At 34.2% G+C, this 20,970-nt stretch overlaps 1 protein-coding gene across 1 annotated transcript; it reads left to right on the top strand.

The window, feature by feature from the left end:
- Nucleotides 1–4,815: 4,815 nt before the first annotated feature.
- Nucleotides 4,816–6,504, top strand: LOC102809048 (galactosylceramide sulfotransferase-like). Its single transcript, XM_006818259.2, has 2 exons — nt 4,816–4,937; nt 5,442–6,504. The coding sequence occupies exons 1-2, from the start codon at nt 4,816–4,818 to the stop codon at nt 6,502–6,504; spliced, it is 1,185 nt and encodes a 394-aa protein (XP_006818322.2).
- Nucleotides 6,505–20,970: the final 14,466 nt, after the last annotated feature.

The following is a 20,970-nucleotide window of genomic DNA, read 5'->3' as shown; positions in this document are numbered from 1 at the left end:
TCAAAATGCATAATGCTGGAAAACATAAGAATTTGAAGGATTTCATAAACTATGAACTCATGACGCATTTTACTGGCCTTAACAAATGGTGGCCTAAACACAGAAAATTAAACATTGCTGATGGATTCGATATTTGTATCCCCTCTTACATTCGATACTGTCCCATTGACGGACATTCAGAATAACATGTATCAAAATAATGTCACGTGATTGCAGCAATAAAAATGTGTCACACAGAAGCAACTATTACCTTGCCGGTCATATTTGTACAGCAGTGCAAATATATTACAGTAGTGAGCAGGAACACATTCGAAAAAGTGTAATAACTCTGGTCCACGGACCTACGCTGATAAGCCTTCTATGAATTGAATGTGAAAACGATTTGACATTTGTTCATATACCTCCATTTAGGATGAATGTGATCACAAAATAACGTTGAAATACTAGATGTATGTGCGTATTATTAATGACAATTATGGCATAGAAATCATTTGGTAAAGTATAAAAAATTAAAAAAGAAAGATCAGTGGACAAATATTTTGTCGATTGTCTTTAGTTGTCAATGAATGTTTCAAATACCATGTTTTCTTGTTTTATTATATATTTCTTTTCTAGTAACTATCCAATTAACTAACAACTTATAATAATATAGAAAATGATGTTATGTAATGTAATATTGACAAACTACAATTTCCAAATATGGTATGATGTGTAGTCATGTAGTCATTTATGTCATAATTATGGGAAGGGTATCTCCTTAAACTCATGTCAAACAGTTTTCTAAATATATTTTTTATGATTTCAGCAATAACTGTACTAACAAATAAGGCAACTCAATAAAAAAATCATAGTTCGTGTTTTAAACATCTCTATTCACACTTTGTCGCCAGTTCATGATATCTGCAATAGAACTTGTATTTTGATATAAGACGTTCTCCTAAAAAATCTTGATTTAGCAGCTTCGAACGAAGTCTATGAATTTTTAAATTATATCTTGTGCAAGGTCTAGCATATCGAGCAAGCTAGGAAACTTATACACCATATAAGAGAGAAACAGAAATATTACTACAAGAATAGGAGAGATTGATAATGGTAAACTCAAAGTCCCCTCTTTTGTCATACAGTCTAGTTGAAATAAAAGACGACATCCAGATACAGGCTATGAGTCACATATAAAACCTGATTATGTTGTTTCTTTGATGTATGTCGTTGTCAATGACGTAACCGATTCTGCTCATGAGTGTTCATTTAGTAGCTGTGAGGGCGCGTTCATAAAGATGTTTGTAGCCGACTCTTGTTTTGATACGTGAATGTGACGTTCTGGTGTGCGCGTCTACATAAAGAGGTAAGGTGCTGGGTCGTGAGTTTGATTATTGTGTGTGCGGGGGATTGTATGTTTATTTCATATTTGATTAATACTCCAAGAAATATAACACCAGAGGCTTTTAGATACATGTTTGATGATTACAAAAACAAAAGTTCAGATGTTGTAACGTTCTTGATTGAATTACTATACATTCTTTGATTAAACATTCATAATAATATCTTCCACCAACAATATTATTGGCAGCTTCAACAAGGATCGAAACATATCTGTCAAGGAGAGAAGCAAAACACTTGCGTGTTTCCAGATAACTGAATACAAATTTGGGTCTGCTTTGGAAGCACGATCGATGTTTTCTGATACGGCAGCATATGACACCTCAAACGGCTTTGGTTCATTCTAAAAGTGTTACAGTTCAACCAACTCCCATTAGCCCTTTGAGTCCATGATGATTTTAAAATTATACCGTCAACTGATTTCACAAGGCCAATGTGTGGCACATTATTGCGATCACCCAATGGGGACATAGTTAAATGAAGTAGACAAGCAGTCACGAGGTGTATCACTAGGATGAGAGTTATCAATATTTATACGTCGCAATGCTAATATCTGTGTCGTGGTCATTTCAGCCATATAGAATGACAGTAGCCAATTTCTAATGCAGAAGTATTGTTTTTCTCCGTGGGAAGGTGAACTCAGTGTGGAACTATCGGTGAGACGTTATTAAACCTACAACGGAAACACGCATTGACAACATGAAGTGATTATACTGGATGTTATATTCATAAATTTCAGAGAATTATTCATTTCATAATATAGTTCACACACCATAATATGACATATATACGGGACGTGCCTTGTGTTGTCGAGCTTATCTGCAGTACAGGTCTAACAAATCAACTTCTATGATAGCCTCTTATCTTATACGTCTTCAGCAATGCTGTCACGCAGTGGGGATCCATTAGTGAAAGTTTACTTATGTTGTGTTGAATTGAATGTACTTAGTAATAAATTCAATAATTCACCACAATATGTAATATTTCTATTATTTGATAATTGAACCCCAAAGGTCGCTAGTGCGTTAGATTAGTCTGGATTTAGCTTTCTACCTTTCTGCTACACTGCTTACAAAACTGCACTACAGATTTAACATTGTGCTTGTATGCAGGGAGTATCAGCACTCCACCGCTATTCTGCTAATAAAAAATATATCAGTGATAAATATGTGTCAGTCCAATGTTGTATTTCGATCACGTATGCATACATGAAACAGCTCAGTCAGGTTGAGTTCCTGATTTAGACTTCGCCGTAATAAACACATATGACAACTGGATTATTGCTATGTGAATTAAAAGAGGCTTCTAACTAAATGATTGGTTATTCAAAATAGCAAACAAATCTGGGATACCAATGTTAGTAGTGAAATAAATCACTTTTTATCCAAACTATGACAATCTAACATGAGGCAGCAGGTCAGTGATGTCATATCTATTTTCATTTATACAAAATGCTGACCTACGCATTCTAAAATATCACCATGGAGCTGAATTGTGGCATACCATTATGCTACAGGGGAACGAATGTGTAGAATATGTACAATGGTTAAACTCTACTACCTAATAAGCACGTGATATATAATTGACCACATATCAGTTAGTAATGTTCAGTTGTTAGTGGCGAGGCTCTACACTATGTTAATGTTCGTAACACATCCGGGTATTTTCTGATGTTCACAATTTTGAGTACCCACATTTGCTGCTGGTACACACTAATCTAGGAATTGTTGGCACAGATGCAAACTAGTCGCCATTTTCCAGTATACAAGGCCAGTGAATTAGAAGACTTACCGGTAATTAGCTATTTTTTGTTTATACAGTAAGTTAGATTAGTTTGGATTTGGGTATATACAGTAAATAAATGTATTCAAAATAATTGATCAATGGTGAAGACAATCTCTGGGGAACAGCTACGTAGATTGGCGGCGTCCTACCTTCCTCATACACTGCTTAATCAACTGCGCTACAGATTTGACCTCGTGCTTGTATGCAGGGAGTATCAGCACTCCACCACTATTCTGCTACTAAATAATTTATCAGTGATAAATAAGTGTCAACCCAACGTTGTGTTTTGATCACGTATGCTTACACGGAACAGCTCAGTTCGGTTGAGTTCCCGACTTAGACTTCGCTGTAATGAACACAGATGAAAACTAGGCACTATGCCATGTGAATGTTCGTAACACATCCGGGTATTTTTTGTGGTTCACAATTTCGAATACCCACATTTTCTGCTAGTACATACTATACCAATCTAGGGCTTCGTTGGTCACGACGCAAACTATTTTTCCCAGTATACTAGATTTTTAATGTTTAGAATTTTTGTGTTTTCTGAATCACGTGAACTGTTAATATATGTAATTTGTGTATGTTGAATTTAAAAATGGTATGCTTCTTAATCGATTTTGACCACATCACTTATGATACAATGGGACATGCAGTTATAATGTCATCAAATAAATAAACGTCACGTTACTGAGTTCAATGATTATGATAAACATAAATATACATAAAAAATATGCATAGACTTTTCGACGACCATCTTTTGGAGAAAATCCATATTTTTGCTACGACTCGACTAGTGAAACAATTCAGAAACACTTGCATAAGTACATCCCATACAATAACTGCTTCCCCACTGACTACTCACTGTAACGTGTTTAATGTAAAACACATAAATGAACTACAATTCTTGGCTATCACATAAGGATAGAAAATAATCAATCACATCCAATAACACAGCTTTTACCCATTTGAGTTAAAAATTTAAAAAAATATTGACCATTTGTGACTCGGGCAGTCAAATGAACGTGTCCTGACTATGTATATCCAATACTCATGAATACATAGTATTTTTTTTCATTGCAACTATTTTAACAATGATTTTTATTTTCGCGCGGAATCACATGAACCATTTGTTTCACTGCCCCATATTATTATTTTTTTTTGCTTTTTCTGTTTTCTCAATGTTAGAGTAATCAAAGAGTTGTCTCATCAAACTCTGAAATTCCAATTCGGGTTCACAATGTAACTATTCTTTACTTCGAGAAAAAAGTCATTAATTTCCACGTCCTATCTAACTAACCGCCATGGTCACGTGTACCATATCTACCTTAATCGTTTACATTTTTCAAAACAATGTAACATTAAACTGAAAAAAACAATTACAAAACAAATCTCCCCTGTAAAATACACTTGTTGCCAATGTCATGCTTATGGAAGGTTTAAACACATATTTACACAAGAATAGTTCTGCCATATTTCACCAACACAAATGTGAATTGCAGTTTTAAAGTTATGATATCATAGTACCATATATCGTTTGTTTGCAGAATAATTGTTGTGAATGCTCCGAGACTCATAATTTTCTCCCTCACATATCAACGTCGTTCTACATATATAAGTCTTATTCTTTTGTTAGTTGTATGTCCAGTGATGGCGAAGGCATTTTGGTTTGTCCCTTTTATTTGCATTATATTTGTATTGTACGTGTATGTGTATTTGAAAAGAGGAATGTTTATCAACTTGGTGATGTCATCCAGTAATATACACGAAAGGTTAGTGTCGAATGTGGGACAATATAGTGAAATCTACCTAACCATCATACACAATTACTGGTGAATGAAGCAATTATTACTCGAGGTGCGGGGCCGAAACTATACGAAAGCTAAACACATGAAAGTATTAAAATGCTTCGCCACTGTAAGCTGTCGTGGTTCTGATAATCTAGAGCGCACTGTTCTAAAAGATAAAATAAAACAGTGAGTGGTAAATAAGCATTCACAGTGACTTAATTTAGATTAAATTAATATCTCTCATTTCACAACATTATTATATGGTATGATTCTAGGGGTATAGTTTAACACTTTCATAGTTGATACTGTGTTACCAAAAAGAAGTGAATTGTTGACCACAAAATTATACAGCTCAGTATTTACAGACAAACACATGTTACAAAAAGTGGATTCAAACCCACTAACACAACGTTAATCTTTTCATTTTTACATATTTTCTTTTGCATATCTCACTTTTTTTAATTTAATATTGTTTTATATAATTAGATGGAGAAACACGGACCAAGTTGCTCTTGGTAATAAGAGTAGCCACACGCCTTCACAAAAGAAAGATAACACGAAGAAACAGAAAGACAGTGCCCTGATGGAATATCTCAAGATGGAAGAAAGAACAAATAAATTAAAAACGAAAAACGCAAAACAACCTCGTAATTGCAAACCGGAAACTAACTTTATATTTAATAAACCTTACAAAACAGGAGGAGGTGCCGTTGGAGCTATACTATATAGATACGGGTTGAAGCATAATTTAATAGCTGCATTTCCTGCAGATCCCACCTCATCAGTGATAGAATCTATTAATGGCTCGGAAGTACTTGTATTTAAATATCCGTGCGTAAACAAGTTTCCGGTTTATAATTACATATCAAACCATATACGTGATTATAACTATACATTGTTTAAACAGTTCATACCAAAAGCAAAATTTATAACTATGGCCCGATTACCATTTCGCCAAATGGAGTCATTGTTTTATTGGAAGTATCTTCACATTAGTCTCGGTTTGCAGAATTTCAGCAATCCATTTGAGACATTCTTGACAAACATAAATTATCGCAAAAATGTTGATCGTTTTGTAAAATCTTTTCTGAATCAATTAGGACATAATGAGATAAAAGATCTGGAAAAAAGGTTGTTGGCATACGATAAAGAATACGATTTAGTCATGATTACAGAATACATGGAAGAGTCTCTTCTTCTTTTGAAACAGATGATGTGCTGGACATTCGATGATATTGTATATTATTCACAAAAGATATCCGGAAGGAAACCTCAGCACATCACCAGCAAAATGGAGGAAGTACTCGCATATAAATTGAGTAATGATATTAGATTTTATGATTATTTTAATAAGACACTCTGGCATAAAATTCACAACTACAACGGCAATTTCGAAAATGATTTAAACATTTTTCGTTCTAAACAAATGCGGATCACAGACAGATGTTCTGTAAAACAATATAATGATGAACCATGTGACCTTCTCAGAATGGATGTCACCAATTATGGGCGACTTATCCGCGAGGCTCAATTCAATACATTCTGTTGAAACAATGCAAATGAATTTTAAAAAATTGATTATGTGATTGATATTGATTCTTGACGAAACATAATACAGGACACCCTACTGTTTATGCATAGGTTGCTTTATTAAAATCGCAGATTTTACTTTACCTATTGTAAATATTTCGTTGTTAATGCGGTTATCATTTTTTAAATCAAAGAACGGGAAGCGAAACAATTTCGCTATATTGCTTGGACAATATGATGCTTCAATGTCGAAATTCAATTTATACAATATAATATGACCTTGATTAATAAGCTGGAATTGTAATATGTCGTTTCAATCTGGAAATAGGGTAACCACAAAAAGGTGTTTAAAAAATCAAAATGTCATTGAAGTTTGATTATAACATAAGATGCTCCATAATAGGACACTGAGGTTATCCGTCTGTTTAAGTATTACATGCTTTTATTAGTATTTCAAACTTTACCATTGTAATTGTTTTACTGCTATTCGAATTGTTTATAATTGTGATTATAACTGTTAATATCATTGTCACCCTATTGTATAGTAATAAATATAGTAATGTTGAAACTCATGCAGGGCACATATTATAAATATATCGAATGTTAAGTATGTTGCATGTAACACAAATATAAAATACAACAAGCCACTGAATAAAACGTCATAAACATAACCATAATAGATGACCAAACAATTCATACACACGTTTTTGGATTAGGAGTGCTCGATGGCAGTAAAGCAGACGACTTTCACAGAGCATTACCCACAACTTTCTCTGTCAGCCATCATTCTTGAGTCACAGACCTCTGACCTTCGCTTACCCAAACCTGCCACTAGAGGCGCTATTTGCTTAAATTAACAATTACATGCATATACATGTTGTATAATAAAGTACACTAACTATTTTTGTGGCGACTAAACATAGTCTCAATAACAAACACGAATAACAATGAATAAGTCTATATTTTGGCCATAACACGGTGATCTCTGATAACTGGAAAAAAAACACAGAAATAGAGAAATTTGTTATTATGTTTACTCTATTTTAACTGCACTAGTAGTACTATTATGGCTCCTTTAAATGTAACAGCTTAAGTGGAAATACTAGGAAGAGCAGTTGAAGCATGTTACATCAGTGAACAAGGTAACAAACAGGTTTGCAAATATTTCAATGAACAAGCGTATCTAGTTCCAACCAAAACATTGTGTTTTCTTCTTAGCAGATTAGAACCTGGTCACTGTTTCATTTTTGATGGCATGTGACCCTAATAAAGTTTTAGAACATTTAAGGTATTAGGTCGTATGACAATTTTTGAGAACAAAGAGATTAGACTTGAGAAAAAGAGACAGATTTGGAAACAGGGCATTTAGTGTGTGTAATGTCCTCCAATAATGCGTATTGATCGGCCGAGGAGCACTTGTTTGTGTCTTGTTCATACAAAATTTAGGAAATTTGGGAGTGGGTGGTGGTCTCATGTAAGTCTCAATTTTGAGGAATTCGTTAATGATGCTTGACATCTGGATTACATGATATAAATGTACATGATTTGCATCACAATCCCACAAAACAGACTTTCCATCTTGCAGCATTTATTCCTATATATAAAAAGAAAATATGAGTAAATAATTAAGTTCCCCCTCAGATTTAAATTTAAATGTAACTTTAAAAAGCCAGACTTATGCTACATACATTCCTAAGGCTGCCTTCCCGACTAATCGGGCTTATCAACCAAGGGGAGCTTCCAAAAATTAGACAACAGCAAACAGAAACAGAGCATAGAACATGTTTAGCAAGCTCCCTGTTGTCGTGCAAGGCTGTAGTAGTTCAGATCAATGCCAGAAGAGACCATGTCTAAACTCATTAGAGTAATATGCCAACACATTGTTTTCAACAAACATCCAGTGTATTGCTATTTATTGTCACCAAAGATTTAGCTACTAATGTTTTGATCTTCTCTTCTCAATGCAAATTATTTTGTGCTAAACGACACTGACAATTTCGTCAAATTACTCTCACTAACGAAAACTGTTACATAGGTTAAACTAGCTCACCTTTTCACTGTGTTCCACTTTTTGACAGACCTGATTAATTTTGGGTTGAAATCCGTGCATATTATATAGCCAGTTTAATGCATTTTCACTTGCTTCTCATGCAAAGTTCAACAAACTCAGATGCTGTGGGATAATTTGCAAACCTCATTTGTTTTTGCTTGAACTCTATGTATACTAGTATTATTTACCTACCTTATGTAAATGGTTTTATTTGACCTCAATAATATGCATACTTATAATATCCAGCACTGGACGTGCAACTAGTGCTATTATATGGGTGCGTTTGACAAAACATACAACATGGCTATATGTAGTCATGCAACCTCATTAAATAATATATATATACTTGTAATATTGTTGTAAGTATCGTTGCAGATAAAGATTGCAACAATCATGGCATGTATGTTGTCAAAATAATACATACTTTAATGATTTTGCATGCAATAAATACAATTTTACCTTATGATGTACTTCTAATATAGTAAATACAGTATTTGTACTTCATGCCTTCAGTACCTCAAGCACAAGGGAGGATTTATCTAAGCTATCTTTGATTTCCTACATTATTTTGTACAGAAAAAAATAAGAACGAAAAGAAAGCGATACACATAAGAGTCTTAAGGATTTCTTAAACTATGAACTCATGATGCATTTTACTGGCCTTAACAAATGGTGGCTTAAAAACAGAAAATAAAACATTGCTGATGGATTCGATATTTGTATACCCTCTTACACTCGATAATGTTCCATTGACTGAAATTCCGAACATGTACTGAAATAATGTCACGTGATTACAGCAATACAAATGTGTCTCATAGAAGCAACCATTAACGTGCCGGTCTTTTTTGTACAGCAGTGCAAATATATTACAGTACTGTGTAGGAACACATTCGAAAAAGTGTAATAACTCTGGTTCATGGACCCAGGCTGTAAAGCCTTCAATAAATTGAATGTGAGAGAGATTTGACATTTGTTCACTTTATTTCCAGAATCACAAGTATACTTTCCCACATCTTTACTTTGTACCGAATGGGGATTACTTTCGTTTCCAATGTCAGCAACGAAAAAATCTTCATCCTGAAATGCTGGTTTCACACGGTTACTTTTAATCAGGCGTTCAGCTTTTGCTAACATGGAAGAAACTTTCTCTTTACTAATGCCATTTATTTCTAAACTTGACAATGGCTCTCGGCTACTAAGTTCAGACCTCATATTATACTCTTCATCTTTATTTGGCAAGTCTCTATCTTCTAGAGTCTCACTGACCCATGCTTGACCATAGATTTGTTCTCATGACATTGTTTATGATAAAGAGACCACTGAAAATATTGTTCACCAACAGTAAATTCTGACAAACATCCAAGACATTTAAAGTCTCCTTCACCAACAAATGCTGCTATCACCAATTCTTCTTGTTCATCATAAATGGATTGCAGTAATGTTATGAATTCTGGTACCTGATTAGCCTCATACTTCACCTTGCGTTTGATCATGGCATTTAAACTCTCTGACTGGCTAGTTGTAAAGGACTTCTTTCAACCATTGCGATTCCTAACATCTTTTATCATGTTCCCTTCGAACCATGTATGAAATTGTGATACTAACACACTATGTTGCATATACGGAGACTCAAGTTCATTCCACTTCACTTGTAAACTGTCTGTGAGAGCATGAAGTTGATCTGCATCTTTGGCATAAACTAAGCCTTCCTGGTAATGTTCTCCCGTCTGAACTCCAAATATATCTGAAAAAATTATAGATTTTTCCCTTCTAGGAATATTTAACTTCAGCAGTTTACTTTCTATGTTTTTCTACTATGCAGAAAGCATCTGAGATGATCACTATATGAAAATACTGCACTAAATGCACTAGATAATGCCTCTTCATCATCCGTTTCAAAATATGTCAGGGCAGCCATGTCTTTATTTTGCGAAAATATGCCACATATTAAATAATGATATGCTGCGAAATCCTTCTAATAGTGCATAAAAGGTGGACCAATAAAAATTGATGAGTGTTTGTTCTGATACCCGGGTTTGTATAACATGTCGCTATCAAATAAAACGTTCCAAGATTAAAAGTTGGGTCTATAGTTAGAACTGCATTGTCTGGTCTTGGAGCACAACCAAACCTTTCCATATAAATAAATGATGTTGCATTTCCAAACAAACACATTGGTCTTGATGTAGCCTCTAGTACGGTTTGTTCATAAAGAGTTTGCGAGTTTCCATTACATTTGCTAATATATCCTTCTCATTCTTTTGTTCACTACCCTGTTCACTTCTGTACCTAAAATTATCCACTTGTTTATAATTCCTTGGCAATGTTCCAGATGATTTTGCTGCAAGAAAACCTCTCTTTTCATTAGAAAATGTTGACATCGCTTCTCTTGGTGTCTCTGTCTCACACTTCTTTTTAAGCTGACTACGAACACTTGGCGCAGTTTTTCTATAAGGTTGAAATTGTTTTTGCATATTCTGCAACTGGTAACTCATGTTCATTCTTGTCAAAATAATAGTGCAAGTGGCAATACTCATAATAGTATGAGGACAGCCCTCCCTGGCCGGTGAAAGATTTGAAACAATGAACTACCCTGTGAAAATCTGAAGATGATTTTAAAAAGGAACTTAGGGTAAATAAAACAAATATATTACAGTCCAGAAAATCATAATCTTCTTTCTTCACAGTGGATAGCATTGTTAGTGTTTCATGGACAGGAATATGGTCTCTGAGATATACATATCTAGGACGAGTTCCACTTGACCTGTAACTGCCATTGTCATCAGCCAGTATGTCTTCTCCAACTACAGCTAAATTAAGAACGAAACTAGCATTTCTATCAACCCTTGTTGGTGTGTTGTCACATATTATGTTTGGTTCCTCTATGGCTTGAGTTAGAAGGATGTCTGCAACTTTTTTTTGGTGTGTATCTTTTTTTCTTCTTCCTGACATCAGTATTGACTGACCATTATACGTTTCCCTGGTGGAGACAAAACACACAGTTACAATCATTGTCATACTCCTTTAAAGACTAAATTACATTAAAATTCAATTCTTACAATGCTTAATCTGATTCAAGATATGTCTGAACTATTTTAGACATCACTGAAGATCACATTCTCTTGTGCTACAGCCCCTTTTTTAATTCTGTCTCAATGATATTTATTTTTTGGAGGGCATGAATTAACCGTTGTTGTTTGAGCTATTACAGATCAATACACTTCCAGCGTCAGTTCCCATTTGATTTGAATGTTTATGTCCAAGGTATATGCAAAATTCAAAAGACAAGACATGAAATGTCACAGTCCCCGTTATCTGATTATAAAGTAGTACAAAGAACATCCGCAAACAGGTGATAAATATGTACTCTTTGTGGGTACAACTCATCATAAAGTGATTTCCCATAATCCAGTTTTGTACTGACAACTAAAAACGTCCACTGACCCATGTTCAGAAACCCAGAGTACACAAGTGCAACAAAACTATTTGACATACATGTATACTTGCTCAAGAAACTGCATTAATAAATCTGAGGGAACCTGGATGTACATGACTTTTTTGTTAATCAGGTCTCAGTATATTACCAGGACCTGGGTTTGTTTCAACATCACTGCTGGACATCAGAATCATTCTCATGTTGTCAAATATAATTTGTTATTAACACAGTAAGGTTTATTATTTAAAATGTATCCATTGTACATAGAACAACATCTGGAAGAAGTTGGAAACAGATAACAGGGGCACATGGCAACATTTTTTTTTTGAATTTTAATCAAGCATGATTTTTTTAATTGTTTTTACAAATGTCTATTCCAAGGCAACAGAAACAAAAACAATAAATGTGTACGTAGGCATTTTAACAATTGCACAATTAATATTGGATGAAAACGTCATTACCGATATAAATCATAATTCTGTTCAATTACAAATAAGATCACATTTAATTTAGTCAGCTTTCATAATGAAATACATAATAACATGTACTTATAAATTTGAATAAGATTCAACGGCCTTTTCATTTAGTGTCAGTTAATACACCATAAAACCTCTGGTTTAGGTGTCACACTCAAGTGTGAAAGGCCTTGGTTAAAATAGGCATCGCGAAATGTTGGAATTGAATCCCCCCAAAAAATCACATAATGTAATATGCATTATTTTTTGATATAATTTTGTTGATAACGAAAAGTAAAGTATTTTCTGAAAGAAGTTTCGAATAAATAAAAACACGAATACATTGCTTAGTGGTTAGTACCGGTAGCAAATGATCACGGTATTTTCGAAGTACTGCAATTGTTGATTATTATTCAGTAATGATTATAATAACGCACAAAAAAATAATTCATTGAATTTTTGTGAATTGGAAGTAATGTTCAACTTAGTTTCATCGTAAACGAATGATTTCGAATGTAAATGCTCGATACGATACGATATCCGCCATGTTTTTTCATTACACGTGGCTCATTTAAATATGTTAATGACGGTTCAGTAATCTCGTGGATAACGCAACACGATAGTGGAGATTCACCGATGTTGTAGCAAAATCTTTATGCTTTGATTTTGACGGAGAAAACGGCATGATTGTTTTTAAAGCAAAAAATTTCTTGTTTTCAAAAAAATAAACTGAACATTCAAAGAATAATTTAACATTGTTCACAGAAATAACAGCTCATTGTGAAACGAAGCTTACCCATTCACGCTATGCACAATAAACATCATACTCTTGAATATGTGTCAATGTCTCAATGACTACGGTAAAATATAAATTAGACTCTTTTAGGCGCCAGGAGTGAATGAAATATACAAATATTGAAAAAAAAACTGAAAAAAAAAACTGCTGAAAAACGCCCGGCGATTTCATGGTCCGTTGCAGACTGTACCCGACCGACGGTCCATACACGTGTTGTCACTGTACATCCGCCATGTTAAATCGCACAAGATCGGCAAAATCTTCATTACAACTAACAGTTTAATGCTCACAGTATAAAAAATACGAATATAATCATAGGCAACCTGCTATTATATAATGGATAAATTGATCGACACAGGAACATTCTTGTCCCCTGAGTTGTGGATATTTCGGAAATCGCGACACAAGCAAGACAAGACCAGAAAACGATTTACTTGAAAACTATGTCCTTGTGAATTAATCGTTCGTGTACAATAATTTGACAGGGTATACAATTTACAAACTAGTTCGTAGATTGGATACAATTGTTTGCTTTATTGGCTTTTCATAAGAATATAAAGCTGGCAATCATCATAATATTCACTTCCGTAGTTATGGAATGTACACCAATCGTACCCCAATATACATTCAATTTTACTGAAACTGGAGAACTTACCTTTGCAAACACGTCTCTTATACCGACTTCTTGAAGTTCCTGAAATCAAATAAGGTGACTAGTTCTTCTAGTAACTAGTGAATGAAACCACTGAGCCGAACAGAAGACATGTATTATAATAAATTGCAGGCAATGGAGAAATCACGTGCTGTAATAACAGCAGCGTTACTCACATATCTAATCTACTGTAAAATATTTTATTTCACCTGGAATTATCATTCGCTGAAAAGACTTTTTCTGGGTGTTTTGTATTGAATTTATTTTCATTGATTTTTAACAAGTTGACTGTAAAATATAGGAAAAAGGGTATATTCGCTGAATTTTATTTTAACTGAAACATTCTTCAGCAAAAATAGCAAAAAAATGTGCAAGTGAAAATAAAGTATTTTACAGTAATTTATTTATTCTGAGCATGCGCAGACGTTCTTTCAATGTTGCCAGGATAGGTAATTTTTGATGAAAATCGTGAAAAAGACCCACTTGGGATTTTCAAATCTGCATACTCGTCAGAGACTTGTTCATCAAGCTGCCAAGTTTCACTGATATCTGCTGTAGAATTTCTGAGAAAATGTTGGAGACTGAGTCGGAAAATGGTATATAGATAATGGAAAATGAACATTTGACAAAACCTGAATTATAAAGTCCCCTTTTCAGGCTACGCCTGAACGGGGACGAAAATGGCCTACATACCCAGGACGAGGCAACAGATAATGAGAAACAGAATGACAAACCGTCGACCATCTTTGATCCAATCACAAATCGAAAGCAGGTTCACATATCTTCCATCGTTACCTAGGTATACACAAAGTTTGAGGGTAATTGGCCCAGCCATCTCCAAGATATGACCCCCAGACGAACCGATACATACATACATGCATACACACTCACTCACTTTGGACTAATGAGTAAATATACAATGGCTGCACACACCTTTCCTCATCACTGTCTAAAGTCAGATCTATGGTACTATCAACTTCTGGTCTTGGTCTCTGGGAAATCTGTGAACGAGAATATTTATATGTATGAATTTCACATTAATTATTAGAGGTGTAGATTTGTTCATTACCACATGTATATGTTTGTTTTAAATTTTAATAAATTTACACAACTAACAAATAACAACTAAAAAAATAATCAGCTCTTGTAGTGCCTGTGTACAAAGTATCAGCTCAATTTGTCCAGTAGTTTCAGATATTACAATGATACCAGATATTACAATGATACCAGATATTACACTGATGGCAGGAAATCACAAAGATATTACAATGTAGCTCCCATTTAGTCTAGAAAATGTTGTTTTCTAAATAGATTATTATGACGCCATACAAAAATAAAAAATGTCAAGCAGGGGGGCATATTTACATATAAATACATTTCAAATTTTAACTTACATTATCTCTTTCTTTACAGCAGTCCCTATTACTTTCTTAGCAGGATTTTACTGGAGGTGTATTCTCAAGGCTTGATATCTCATATATGAGTTTATCAATCTGCAATGAATCATTTTATTGTAAATGAATTGAAGCTGTTTTAACTCATCGACATCCGAGAAATTTGTTATCTCACCGGCATACTCAGTCGCGGATGTGTTAAGATAATGCATTATCCTCTGAACCTCTTGCACAAAAGACTAAATAATACATGTAACTAAATCTTACATATGTCACTGATATCAGTGTATTCATTGGGAAACTATCATAGTATTTAGTCAGTCTTCTTACTTTGCCTAACTGAACTCTTATTTCAGGTAATGTGCTACCATTCGTATTTTTCTCATACTTACAAAATACTTTCAGAAATAATGTTTCAATTTATGTCAAATAAAATAAAAGTTGACTGTTCCCATTCAAATTTAGCAGTATCAAAATATGTCCTAAAAATTGTCCATTGATTTTGTCTATGGAGAAAAATATATTTCTGTATCCAATGTTTTGCATGGCTGACAACATTATATATAGTATTGAAGATGTTTATGGTAGAATTTTAATTTTCGTGTTATTATATTTATTCAAAATATGTAATTATATTGAGCACACAATACCTGATGAATTATGGGTAGATGCATATTGATTAATTTTGTACAAAATTTGGAATAAAATATTGACATTTACTTATCACCCCATGTTTAGGTTTTGAATGGTAACATTCTTCCTTAATTTAGCTAACTAAAAATATGACATTCATTCTACCTCATCATTAGTTACTTGAGCTGACATACTAGTACTTGACTTCTGGCTCTTCTTCTTAGATCTGTCATATAATTTGTAATTTGATATATTATTTGTAAATGCAACAATTTTCCAATTGGGCACAATTACAAATGTGCATATGTAATGAATAATATAATTAGGTTAAATAATGACGCAGGTGATACAATTATATGAACACAAACCATTACAAGTTACATTGGCATAAATCAAACTTACTTTCTTTTCAAGCTTTGATCTTTCAGTTTCCCCTCAGATTCCCATTGAGCAATAATTTAAATAGTACAGATTAATTTCTACACCTCTGACAGAGGTGCAAGCCAAAATACTAATTAACAAGTTTACTTTGTTTGTCTATAAAACATGTTAAATTGCATATTAGGCTCGTATTATTACAATAATAGAAGAAATAAAGTTTTATGGGATTGGATGCTGAACTATACACCAGCGCTTACGGATTCTGCTGACATGATGAGCAGACTGTAGAGTTTCAGTAGTACTTAATCAAAAATAGGTCAATGCCTGACGTTCACCGGCAAATTGGTCATTTGACTATAGTAGATATTTGTCGATAGCATTTTTACTGAATTATGAAAACCAATTGAAAATGTATACGATATATAAAGTGTTATTAGCTACAGTTGTGAAAAATTACATTTTGTCACAGATGAAAATGTTCAAGTCAATAGTTAGCCTGGAATAGTTGGGATTAAGGCATATAAAACATGCTGTACTGGGTAAATATTGTTGAATTGTGAGAAAGAACATTAGTCAACTTCATTGGACAGTTCATAAGCAAAGGTGCTGCTCAGGTGTGCTGTCTGAATACCAAATAAATAAATAAATAAAGTAACTATATAGTGAATATGATAGAAACTGTCAAAATGAATGTTTGTAACCATTTTTGACCCAATTTGCAGAATTATTGGCGAACCACATTCCCATGAACAAATCCCCATTTCCTACCCCTAATGCACCTTCGCACCAAAAATCAAGGCAAACGGTTCAGCAATTTTAGAGAAAAAGTCGTCCACTGACGCCGGACAGACGGACGCCAGACACCGCATGCTCCCTAGGTTTCTGACAGTTGATACTTTCTATGTATATGTACCTTGTTCATTTAGCTCTGTTTACAGTATCTACTGCAAGGATCTTTCAATAAATCTCACATTTGATTTCAGAGTTGCATGACCACATTCTATGCAGGCAGGTCACTTGTTAAAAGTTTGTTGACTTTTCGTTAGCGCCACGCTAGCATTTTGGTAAACGCACCCTAATGGCCAGATTAGCAGTCTAAAGAACTAAGTGCAATTGATATGCATATATGCTATAAGTCACTAAATTCGCTTGTATAAAGTTGAGGCATACTGCCCCAAGATAATCACTTCAGGATGTATTAGTTGAATTTCTTGGAGCTATCAACTAGAATTAGAAAATTGTTAAACGTATCGATACTCGTTCCCACTACATCCCCCATAGACAACAAGTGGCAGAGAAGAAGCAATATATTGTAAAATAATTCATCCTCGGGCAGGTCAATAAATTATCTAATATATCAAAATTATTTTACAGGTTTCTTACTTCATTCTTTATCATATAAGCCCCCTCCCCAACATTCATCAAAAATAGGCACAACGATAAACAGCTCTGAAATGTGAATAAATGTAAATCTGGCATTTCAAAGAACATCAACAAAACACAACAAGCATTGAGAATGCACAGTCCCCGTTCTGATTGTTTAGGCGAGCTGTGAACAAGTTCTATATTGATAGTAAAGGGATAAATCTTTGCTGGTAATTTGTTGTTATGGGTCAAGCATTTTTTGTTTAATCACTATTAACAGGTTTAGAAATTAATGATTTTATGTCATAATCGATTGATTGACCGTCATATTGAATCAATCACCAATGTAATCCAATAAGTATGATCACCATATCAAGTTTGATTGAAAATGTTTCAGTAGTCTCCGAGAAGCAGGTCCGGACACATAAAAATGATGATTAAACAATTTTACATACAAAAATCGACCGATTGGCGGCCATATTGAATCGGGTCATCAAATAAATGTAGGTTGGTGCACTATATATGTACTAAGAATAAACACAATGTTTTCCAGTGAAACTGGCTTGGACACCTTAAAAATCAAAATAGCCGCCAATCGGCCATATTTGTTCAAATCTCGAAAATAATGTACGCAAACCTGTAACCTAATAAGTATGATCACCATATCAAGTGTGATCAAAATTGCTTCAGTAGTTTTTGAGAAACTGGTCCGAACATGTTTGACATCGAAAAAATAGCAAAGTTTGCATCCAAAATGGGCGTCATTCAGCCATTTTTAATCGGGTCATTTAGAAACCCACCGTGCATAACTATACCATTACGTGTTGTTTGTGTGTAAAGTTCCGAGAAAATCTGTCAATGCATATCAGAGATATGGCTCAGAACGAACAAACGCACAGACAGACGAAACAAACCCAAAATAATAGTCCCTGATTTCGGACTTCGTTCGAACGGGGACTAAAAATATGAAGTAAAACTGCTCAGGGATTCTGAGTTGAGGAGATAATGTGAAAATTTGACAGACTGACAGACAAACATACAGATGGACACTGATGCGTAACTATTAGCTCCATACTGTCATTTTCATTGACATTGAACCTAAAAAGTCAAAATGTTGTCGGCACAATATTCTATATGGTTATTAATATATTACACAAATATACTCACAGACACATATTTTTGTGTGATAAAATGGATGACATTTTTGATGTATGCTGAATGACTTGAGTACTTGGATATGACGTCTTAGCTGTTGCGTGCTGAATAGGCAGAGTGCTTCGAAAAGATGGTCTATCAATATCTTGTTTGGATGTTGAAGCAACACAGATAGGCGAAGAAGGTGGAGTAGTTAAAGGACTTGCAGAAACAGGTGATCTACATGTAGATTACAGATTCTTCCGCAAAACATCCGAGTAAAGAGACTGAAAATTTTGAATTATGCAAAAAATAGTATTATTTTATGAACTTGGGGAAGAATGTGTAACGTGAATGGCCCTTATACACGAGTCTCGCATCCAGGTTATTATTCACTTGCAAATCTGTAGACACCAATGAATAACTTGCCAAAGTGATCAATGGAACAAATGAACAGCACAAGATTTCGTGTCAAAACCGACTGGCCGGGAGTTCAGAATGACAGTCCAGAAATGACATCATAGCATCACCATGTGATATTGATAAATAGAATATACTTGAAGCATTTTTAGTTCAACAAATTGCCGATACATTTATGCATACTATCTTTTGTAACATCGTACCAACTGTTGAATCTGACCACTTTGCTGGAAGTTATTTTTTTAGTCATTCACACTAACAGATTTATACAAGAACAAGTAACTGCATTACATAGTCCCTGTGGGTTATTAGGTTTTATTCCATGCCTGGTCACCTGACGGATTGTTCATCCTCTCTAATCTGATTTCTGTAAGCCCACACCTGTCTCTTTATCTTTATGCAGATTGAAACATGCCACATTTTTTTTCATATGCAGATACCATGTCAGATTATGTACCAAAATATGGGATTTTGATTTATTCCTAGCATTAAAAAGTCGACATTTGGTCATCTTGAATCCAATCATAAAATAAATGCATATGTATCCCAAGTTGTATGATGTGTGTATGAAGTTCGAACAGGATTAGTCAATTGCAAATCATGCCAGATATATAGATCTGTAACAGTATTAGTAAAAAACAGCGGCCATTTTGAATCCGATCTGTAAAAAAATACAACGTGCACCAAGGTTCCATTCTGGTTATTGTATGTACCAAGTTTAAACAAAATCTGTACATGCACGACCAAGACCGGTTCCGGAATTGCCAAAATAGTGGATTTTGACACATTTTTAGCACTAAAATGGCAACCAGTCGGAATCGGATTGTAAAACAAATTAACAAGCATATGTAGACCAAGTTGTAAAATGTGTGTATGAAGTTTGAACAAGATCGGTCCAGGCATGTCTGAAATACAGGTCCAGACGCACACACAGACGCACATAGGTCAAATTGTAAGTCCCCGTTTTCGGGACTAATAATAATAGTCATAAAAAGTAGAAGTACACTTTTACAAAATGATGTGACCCTCGTTTGAACAATTGTTAGTGCAGCACATGTGGAACTTGCATATATTCATCTCAACATAGTTAAGGGTAGTTGCTAACCCCAGTCACTAACCTAGACATTGGATCTAATTTTTTAGTAGGGTTTCACATAATTTACCAAGTGTAAAGCTATTTAATGATACACCAAGACAAACTTTTGAAGTAATCATACATTTCTTACCTGCTTGTACTCAGCACTGATCCTAAAAAGAATGAGGTACATATAATAACCAAATTTTATACAACACTGTCAAAAATTGGTAGCAAGTCTTGAAGTAATATTAAGGGGGACATTTTTACCATGGGATTGCACAACAGAATGTCAATTTTGAAATTGAACAAAATCTTAATTCCCTACTTGAAAAAAATTACTCATTTCCTTGTTGTTTTCATCACACTTTTTGAAGATTTATTTTTTAATACATACAAGTCACACAAATTCCATGAATTCCCCTCGCAAGAAATAGGGGCAAAACACACTAACACACCCATGTCCCTCCAGGATCTGGGTTGAAATAAAAATAATCCTAAGTCATAGTTATTCTGAAATGTCTGGGTTATCTTTGATTTGAAATAACATCATATTCACAAGAGATGGCAACACTTACCTTGGCATTTCACACACAAGAATGACTGCCCCATACTATCATTGTAGAATTTGCATTCCCAGTCATATTTTTTCATTTCTGAAAAGAATTTTGATAACACAATAATGGTTTAATGC

The sequence above is a fragment of the Saccoglossus kowalevskii genome, chromosome 4, assembly GCF_978046115.1.
Source record: "Saccoglossus kowalevskii chromosome 4, keSacKowa6.1, whole genome shotgun sequence".
Classification (NCBI taxonomy): Eukaryota; Metazoa; Hemichordata; class Enteropneusta; family Harrimaniidae; genus Saccoglossus; species Saccoglossus kowalevskii.
This window is presented reverse-complemented; position numbering and strand designations above follow the sequence as displayed.

What these genes read in the sequence shown, in the direction of transcription:
- LOC102809048 (XM_006818259.2), top strand. Translation starts at nt 4,816, where the DNA reads ATGGCGAAGGCATTTTGGTTTGTCCCTTTTATTTGCATTATATTTGTA. An exon ending in TCCAGTAATATACACGAAAG is followed by an intron (nt 4,938 to 5,441) that starts GTTAGTGTCGAA and finishes TTATATAATTAG; the next exon opens with ATGGAGAAACACGGACCAAG.